Source organism: Ipomoea nil, unplaced genomic scaffold (genome assembly GCF_001879475.1).
Source record: "Ipomoea nil cultivar Tokyo-kokei standard unplaced genomic scaffold, Asagao_1.1 scaffold2735, whole genome shotgun sequence".
NCBI lineage: Eukaryota > Viridiplantae > Streptophyta > Magnoliopsida > Solanales > Convolvulaceae > Ipomoea > Ipomoea nil.
Genome location: NW_017619163.1, coordinates 1,282,288 through 1,291,938, shown reverse-complemented (window position 1 = coordinate 1,291,938; position 9,651 = coordinate 1,282,288). Strand labels below are relative to the sequence as shown.

General features: G+C 32.8%; 1 protein-coding gene across 1 annotated transcript; it reads left to right on the top strand.

Moving 5' to 3' along the window:
* The first annotated feature begins 281 nt into the window (after positions 1 to 281).
* On the top strand, positions 282 to 8,279 carry LOC109156499 (probable LRR receptor-like serine/threonine-protein kinase At4g36180). Its single transcript, XM_019304350.1, has 4 exons — positions 282 to 681; positions 836 to 985; positions 2,037 to 2,183; positions 6,048 to 8,279. Exons 1-4 carry the CDS (start codon positions 294 to 296, stop codon positions 8,210 to 8,212), a joined length of 2,850 nt encoding a protein of 949 aa, XP_019159895.1. The 5' UTR covers positions 282 to 293; the 3' UTR covers positions 8,213 to 8,279.
* The last annotated feature ends 1,372 nt before the right edge of the window (positions 8,280 to 9,651 follow it).

The following is a 9,651-nucleotide window of genomic DNA, read 5'->3' as shown; positions in this document are numbered from 1 at the left end:
GATCCACTAACCTACCTTATAAGATGGATCATTAACATAAAGTTTTATTAATATCCTAAAAATTCATTCATTGTTAGGTTAGAGTTGCCAGTTGCCGCTTAACTATTGACCCTCACATTAAATTAAGGTGTCCCATTATTTGGGTAAGAAAATGATATTACATAATGTAAGAAATATGGTTGCAAGAATTTTGCTTCTCTCCGATCCATTGCTATCTTATATAAGCAGCTAGCCTCAGCTCAGGGATGTAAACTTGTATCACATACCCGGCCAATATAATATATTACATTTCAATGAAGCCCCTACTAGTGCAGTGTGTTTTTTGGGGTTTGTTGTTTATTTTACAATGGGGTGGTCATGAATGTTGTCTGAGAGAAGAAAGAATGGCTTTACTTCAAATCAAAGCATTCTTCACTACAGGCATAGTTAACGTTGTTGTCGCACATCGTTTTCTGCCATCATGGCTTGAAAAGGGAGATAATGATTGCTGCACCTGGGAGCGAGTAACTTGCAATCCTATCACAGGTCGTGTTACGGAGCTCTCTCTAGATCATCTAAGCCAAAATTATTGTAATTCTTTCTCAGGACTTAGTCTCGATGTGTCCCTGTTTAGTCCTTTTGAGGAACTGCTAAATCTGCACTTATCTGGGAATTGCTTTAGTTGTTGCCTTCACAACCAAGGTAATAAGCTCATGTGTTCATATTCATTTAATCCTAGTGAGTTTGTTTTAATTTCCATAGTAGGGAATAGGGATAGTGTTTTGGATCTACGCATGCATGTAATTTTTTTTTTTTTTTTTTTTTTTTTTTTTTTGGTGCATGTGATCTTCAACAGGTTTTGACAAGTTGAAGAGGGTGGAGGATTTGAACCTTGCAGAAAATTATTTTGGGGACAACATCTTCAGGTCTCTTGGTGCCCTCACAACACTCACATCGTTGAACCTTAGTTGGAATTGGATTTATGGCCGTCGTGGTGGTCTACAAGGTATGCATATCTTCAACCATAATATTTTATAACGGGGAGTTTGGTAAATAGCTGTTAGCGGATTGTGTTAATAGGTTTGACTAGTTGATAGCATTAGTGGTTGTAAAAAAAAATATTTGATAAATTAGCTGTTAGCTGATTGCTGATTGCTGATTACATGCAAAATGACTTTCTCAAAAAGCTAATGAAAAAAAGCAAAATGACTTTCTCAAAAAGCTAATGAAAAAACTGATTTGAGCAGCTTTTTGAATTTTAGTATTTTGGAACAATAAGTTGTTACAAAAAGCTAATTAATCAAACACTCACATGGATTGTCTAACCAAGTCAAACAGCTAGTAGTGGTCAAATAACTGAATAAGTCAATATTGGTTGATAAGCTAACTATGACAATTTATATCATGCACCACGATGCGCACAGGCACAGAACTCGCGCATTTCATGCTGACGTCATGCTGATGTCACTCCGTTCATCCGAACAGACGAAATCTCATTATGTGTATTCAGTTAAAATTTTATGTATATTGTGTTATGAGTTTATATGTATTCATAAGAGTTTATGTGTATTATGTTAACAAACCCATTATGTGTATTCAGTTAAAAGTTTATGTGTATTGTGTTATGAGTTTATGCGTATTATGTATTATGTTAGATTATGTGTATTCTATTATGAGTTTATGTGTATTCTGCTATGAGCTTATATGCATTCGAAACAGGAGATTTTTTTTAACAACTTAACAAAACGACGTCGTTTTGGAAGGCGCGGGGCGCACAATGCTATGTGTGCCCTGGTGCACGGTATAACGATTGGCTAACTATGTTACCAAATAGGGCCATTGCTTTAATATTTTATCAAAAAGAACAAACGCTTACCATTAGGTCAAAAGCTATAGTTAATTAATTAGGAGTAGTGAATATGTAATTTTCTTTCCTTATACTTGTGTAACAGTTAACATCATGTCTCGATATAGGATGTTGAACTCCACTCTCTAAATTGATGCCTAACATCTGATCTCAAGGGTGATTCCTGTCTCCATTTTTTCCCTTTTGCTAGATCTTACTATGTTGAAGAATTTAAAGGTCCTGGACTTGAGTGCAAACTATGTGGAGAGGAGCATTCCTCCAGCTATTGGAAACTTGACTACTATGGTTGCCTTGTCATTGGCAGAAAACCATCTCATTGGAACTCTACCCAATCAAGGTAAAACTAACTCCAACGATCATATATATGGTCCCCCACCCCGTCGACCATGGCTCACCTACATGGTGAACTCTGGTCTAAAATAACACCATTTTATTTACATTAAGTGTCAATTAATATATCATATATTTAATAGCACCTGCATGGTGAACTCAGGTCTAAAACAACACCATTTTATTTACATTAAGTATCAATTAATATATCATATATTTAATAGCACATGCATGGTGAACCCTGATCTAAAACAACACCATTTTATTTACATTAAGTGTTAATTAATATATCATATATTTAATAGCATTATTTTCATGTACTATGTTCATAATATTTATTATATAGAAAAAAAAAATCACTTTTGATTCCTTGACTATTGTACATGTATCAAATTTGGTCCTTCACTATTAATATTTTCAAATTAGGTGCATGACTATATAATTTGTATCACTGATCCTTGACTATTAATATTTTCAAATTATGTGCATGACTATGTAATTTGTGTTACATTTGGTCATGCCGTCCAACTTTCCGATGAAGTTTCCGATCAACTATTACCGGAATTTCAACAAGAAAATTATTTTTTTTTTCGGCAATTGTTGGCTGAAAATACCCTTTTAATTAAAAAATATTATTTTCTTGTTGAAATTCCTACAATAGTTGGCCGAAGAATTGGAGCGGCAGAACTAAATATGATACAAATTACATAGTCATGCACCTAATTTGAAAATATTAATAGTCAAGGACCAAATGTGATACAAACTACATAGCCAGCTACCTAATTTGAAAATATTAATAATCATCAATGACCAAATTTGATACATGTACAATAATTAAGGGACCAAAAGTGAAATTTCTTCTTATTCTATATGTTCATAAACCTAAACCTTAATATACATAAACACTATCCTAAATGAACATTATATGTATTTTCATTCACTCTATTGTAGGTTTATAATATTCCTTTGATATGTTCATAAAATTAAATCTTAATGTACAAAAAAAAACATTAATAACAATTATCATGTACTCTGTTCATAATATTTCTTCTATATGTCCATAAACATAAACCTTATTAATGTACATAAACACTAAACAAAATGTATATCATATGTATTTTCATTCACTCTATAACAGGTTCATAATGTTTCTTTTGTGCATGTGTTCATAAAAACAAAGCTTAATGTACATAAACATTACACAGTCAAAATACCTATGAGATCCCTAAACTATAGTGTTTTGTTCAATTTAGTCCTTATACATTTATTTTGTTCAATTTAGTCATTGTACTTTACAAAGTGGTACAATTAAGCACGACAATAGTTAATGGTGTTAATATTTTCGTTAACTTAGTTTATGTGACGTTGACGTCATTACTGTCATATCATGATATTTATATTCCAACTCATATATTACTTTATAAATATTTAAAATTAATTATTTTTACCACCAATATATTAAATTTTTTTGAATGCACCAATATATTAAATTAATATGTCCAAAATAAATAATTACAACCATACTTCCAATGAGATTTGAACACTTGATGTCAACATGCTTGTAATTATTTATTTTGGACATATTAATGTAAAATATTGCCATATTGGTGGTAAAAAATAATTAATTTAAAATATTTATAAAATAATATATGAGTTGGAATATAAATATCATGATGTGGCAGCGATGACATCAGCACCACGTAAGCTAAGTTAATAGTATTATTAGAGTTAATTCCCTAAATGGTCATCTGACTATGACATTTTCTCAAATTGGTTCCTTGCTTTTAATTGCACCCAAAGTGGTCCTCTGACTATTGAATTTAAAGCCAAAATGGTCTTCTGTTAGTTTTGGTGTAAAGTGGGTGTTAAAATGAGGGGTAAAACTGATAATTTAGGATTTTCACTATAGTTAAAGGACTACTTTGGGTGTAATTAAAAGTCAAAGGACCAATTTGAGAAAAGGCCATAGTCGGATGACCATTTTAAGAATTTTCTCTTTATAGTTCAAACATGATTTGTACTCATTTTGATTAAAAGGGGTTGATCTTGTACTTATTTTCATTTTCTAAATAAACAATCTTTTTACTTTAATTGTTAGCTAGAAAAAAAAATATATTTTTTAAATAACTTAGGATAATAATTTTGATTATTAGCCTAGTACTTATATATAGTTGTGCAGACTAACATTAACTTTGGATTAACTATTTATTATTTAGGAATGCTTGACATTATGTATTTGGATTTTGATTTTCTATGATCATAAATAGGCATACATATAATGACAAAACTATTGTGAAAAATTACAATCAAATGGACAACATAAATAAATCATTGCTTATTAAAAAAAAAAAGAAGAAAAAAGACAACAGTTAAATACAAACGGATAAGAAAGATAATAAAAAAAATCATTGTATATTACAAAAATACAATATTGATTTATAGGGGCAGAACAAAAAATGTTAGTCAGTGGAGGCGAAAAATAAATAATAATAAAAAATTCAAAACGTGATAAAAGAATATTTATAATAAAATATGAAATGGTTTGAATAAATTGTATATCATCGCTATTAATATTATATTCATAAATACTTTTTTAATTTAATTAGATCAGCTCTAAGTATTTTATATTAATTTAAATACGATAATACACAATTGAAACTTTTAGATTATATTAACTAGATAGTTCATAAAAATGAAATTTTCTTTTAAAATATTAACTAGATAGTTCAAATTGGTCATTTGACTTTTAATTGCAACCAAAATAGTCACCTGACTATAGTAAAACACTGAATTACCAGTTTTATCCATCGTTTAAACACCCACTTAACACCAAAACTAAAAGAGGACCTTTTCGGCTTAAAGTTCAATAGTCAGAGGACCACTTTGGGTGCAATTAAAAGTCAAGGAACCAATTTGAGAAAAAGTCATAGTCGGAGGACCATTTTGGGAATTAACTCGTATTATTAGCAATGTTAACTATTGTCCTTAATTGCACAACTTTTTATAGTACATGAACTAAATTGAATTAAATAAAGGTACAAGGATTAAATTGAATAAAACGCTATAGTACTGGAACCTCAAAAGTACTTTGACCACATTACACTAAAATAATAACTTTATGTACATTTAGGGTTGGGGTTCAGCCTTTTGGAAGAATAACTTTATGTACATATAGATTTATTCTTTTAAAAAAATAAAAATATTTAAATATGGATGTCATTTAAAAGATCTCAATTAGAGTTTTTAAATAATATCTATTTTTTATACATTAATTTTATTTGTAAAAAAAAAAAGAGAAAAATAAATTTAAGTTTAAAAAAACAGTATGAGAAAATAGCTTTGTGTTGAGTACATATATAGCAACATGTACACTCCCACCCTGGTTGCGGATATAACTATTGCACGTGTCCCTCCTTAAATATAATCTTAGAAAAATTGTAAAAAATGCCCCTCTATAATATGTCAATTATCAATGTTACCCATGAATTATGAGTGGCGTAAATGTTGTCCCTCAATTATTAAAACAATGCACATATAGTCCCTCTCGTAACGGACATGTGGTTCCCCGTTAGTGTACGACACTGTTAAGTCGGAGTAAATATGTAATTTAGTTGTTTTTTCCCTCCCTCGATTCGAAGTACCAGCGATGGACAGCGGTGGCCGGTGGGTAACCACAGGTCCGTTACGGGAGGGGCTATATATGCACCATTTTGATAATTGAGGGGCAACATTTACACCACTCATAATTCAGGGGTGACATTGATAATTGGCATATTATAGAGGGGTATTTTTTACAATTTTCCCTATAATCTTAGGCTATAAGCTTCAATTAAGTATGTATATTTATTATGCAGTTGACTTCAATTTGCAGAATTTTGTAAGCTAAAAAATCTGGAGGAGTTGGATCTTAGTCATAATTATGGCTTAGAAGGAGTTCTTCCACCATGCTTCACTAACTTGACCTCCCTCAGACTTGTAGACCTTTCTACAAACAAATTCAAGGGAGAGATTTCCTTTATTTTTCCTAATCTCAAATACCTTGAATACATCAGACTTGGCGATAATCACTTTAAGGGTAAATTCTCTTTTAGCTTGTTAGCCAATCACTCAAAAGTCAAACTAGTTGAAATACTCAACAATGACAACTTAGAGGTGGAAACTGAAGATTCAAATTGGGTGCCCGAGTTTCAGTTGGAAGTCTTGGTATTGTCACGTTGTAACCTTAACAAGCAGAGTCTCAAGGTTCCAACTTTTCTTGCATATCAAAGCCGGCTAAAACTACTTGATCTCTCCCACAACAATTTGAGAGGAGGCTTCCCTGATTGTGTAATTAAGAATAATTCACAACTCGAGGTTTTGAAACTAAGTAACAACTCTCTTGAGGGGCAATTGCATTTGCAACATCTTAATACAAGTATTTTGTGGATGGATGTATCTGAAAATCAACTTAGGGGAAGACTTGAAGAGAATCTAGGAAGGAAGCTTCCATATATGACTACCCTAAATTTGTCCATGAACCACTTTGTAGGATTTGTTCCATCTTCCTTTTGCAACATGAGTGGATTAGTTCAGCTCGACTTGTCCAACAACTTCTTCGATGGAGAGATCGCCAAGGAAATGGTTTCAGGATGCCTCAATAGTTTACGTGTATTGATTTTATCTGGTAACAGATTTCATGGGCAAATATTCTCGACCGACTTTAACATGACCACATTGAGTGTCTTGCACTTGGAGGATAACCAATTTTCAGGAACAATCACCAATGCAATCAGTACAAGTTACTTGGAGTTGTTGGATGCAAGTAACAATCACTTTTCAGGTGAAGTACATTGGATAAGTAACATGACTCATCTTATCACCCTCCTCATTCAAAATAACTCTCTCACGGGTCGGTTTCCATGCAAAATTCCTGCATTAAACCATCTTGATGTCTCTCATAACTCCCTTTCAGGAGCATTGCTCCCTTGTAAATATGAAATTAATCATTTACTCCTCCACTCCAACAAATTCACTGGACCAATACCTGAAACTCTTTTGCATTGGCCGTTACTGACATTGAATATTAGAGATAACAATTTATCTGGCAATATTCCATCTGTAACTCGTGCAGAGAGTTTGAGGGTTCTTCTATTAGGTGGCAATCAGTTGAATGGATCTTTCCCAAACCAGTTGTGTAGTCTACAGAAGATAAGTTTGCTTGACCTTTCACATAACAATTTCTTTGGTGAAATACCTCAATGCATCAGCAATATTACCTTTGGAAAAACCAGGTATGCCGATTTTAACCATGATGATGTTTCTGTATTCATTGGTAGCAAAGTTGTCACATTATTTGGGAACTTCTTGGTTAAACAGTACGAGATAGTCCCAAGATTAGTTGAATACTATGAAAAGGTGACAATAGACTTTGTTGTGAAAAAAAGGTCCAACTCCTACAAAGGTGACATCCTCAACTGCATGTCTGGATTGGATTTGTCATGTAACAGCTTTACTGGTGAAATCCCACATGAATTAGGAGAACTTGGGTTGATTCATACATTGAATTTGTCTCGTAACCAAATTAAAGGTCCTATTCCCGCTTCATTATCAGGATTGAGACAGTTAGAGAGTTTAGATCTTTCTTACAACAATCTAACTGGCAAAATTCCTCCAGAATTGATTGATCTTAATTTTCTAGCTTTTTTCTCTGTGGCATACAACAACTTATCTGGCAGAGTTCCTGATATGAAAGGACAATTTGGGACATTTGACGAAAGCAGCTATGAAGGGAATCTATATCTTTGTGGTGAACTGCTAGCTAATAAGTGCAACAATATAATTGAGCCAATCCCTCCAACACCACCCTCAGAATTAACAAGTGAAGCAAAGTGGTACGAAATTGACATGTTGATTTTTTGGGTTGCTTTTATTGTTGCTTTTATCATTTTCTTCTTAGGAGTCGTAATTTCACTATATGTTAATCCTTATTGGAGTAGAAGATTGTGGAACTTTGTGGATGATTGCTATTATGCATGCTATTTTAAGTTTTGTATGTAATACTTTATATATATTTTAGTCATTTAACTTGAAACTTGAAACTTGAATACATGGTGCCATTAATAAGAATGCATGCTCTATTCAGCTTTTTCAATAATTATATAAATTGTATCTCCCGTGTCACCTAGCTAATTTGTCAAGTTATTTCTCAATTCTTCATCAACGTAACGATGTGGGAAATGGTGGCTATCTCATTTCTAATTACCTAGCTTATCCCACTCTAATAAATACCAATTTTGGTCCTACGAGTATTAGCAAAATGACAATTTTGGTTTATATGTTTAATTCCTACCAATTTTCATCCATCACTGTTGTTTTAGTATCAATTTTCATTCACAATCATTGTTTTAGGTCAAAATTCATCACGTCGGTTACCTCTTCGTTTAAGACATGCCGAAATATGAAATTATTAAAGGTGTTGTTGGTTTTACGGCTTTTGGTTGCCGGTCGGCGGGCCAACACTACCGTAAAATACTATAAACGAGAGTTTATGATGGAAAGAAAGAGAATAATGCGATATTATTTCTCTAGGGCTTCGGCCACTTGAATGCCAAAAGAAGCCGAATAAAGCGATCGATTTCCAACCCTTACACTGTGATCCCTGGGGATACTTATACAAGAATACAGAATCCGTACAAGGAAAGTAGGGTTGACATAGAGCCAAAACCAACAAGGAAAGTAGGGCTGACGCATGAGGGTGAATCAGCTATGGAAACTGACCACTATTGTGCCCTAATTGCCTAAAATAATAAAGGAATCAGCTATGGAAACTGACCACTAGGGCTTCGGCCGCTTGATTGTGGCGGTGACACCTCTTTTGGGATTGGATTCTAAGTTATTAATCATATCTTTTCCTTGTTTAGTTACTTTTTTGAAGTTAAGTGTTGTGATTTAGATTTAAGAAAAGTGGGGTGTTACAATATACTTGCTAAAAAGAGAAAATATGGGGAACATGAGATGATTGCAATGGCACAAGAGTATAAGGCTTTGACACTAGGAGTTGGGGGGAGGGTGACTAAATATAAAGATCCGGGGAAGTTCACAATTCCTTGTATTGTTGGAGGTCGTCCTATAAAAGGATCTCTTTGTGATCTTGGAGCTAGTGCGTGACAACCCAAAATTCTATTTTATAAATTCGGTTTTAAGAAATTCCAAAATAGCCATTTTTCACATTATAAAAATTTTTGCGATGAAATCGGTGTTTGAATAAATTATTTTGAACCACTTTTAAATTAATTCAACACCGGGACTTATTTTGAATCTAAAATCCTAAATTCTCGGGTACATTGCATACCTAGTTTTTGATCCGAAAGTCAATCTGAGTGAAACCGGGAGAAATCTGAGAAACCTAAACTAAGTGGTTGTCTAGAAAGTATTTTTGGAAAAATGTATTTTTGACCCCAAACTATTTAAAATCTCATTCCTAGACTATGGTCCAT

Coding starts and splice junctions, on each gene's coding strand:
- LOC109156499 (XM_019304350.1), top strand. CDS start 294: ATGAAGCCCCTACTAGTGCAGTGTGTTTTTTGGGGTTTGTTGTTTATT. Junction 682..835: donor TTGTTGCCTTCACAACCAAG/GTAATAAGCTCA, acceptor GATCTTCAACAG/GTTTTGACAAGTTGAAGAGG. Junction 986..2,036: donor CCGTCGTGGTGGTCTACAAG/GTATGCATATCT, acceptor CCCTTTTGCTAG/ATCTTACTATGTTGAAGAAT.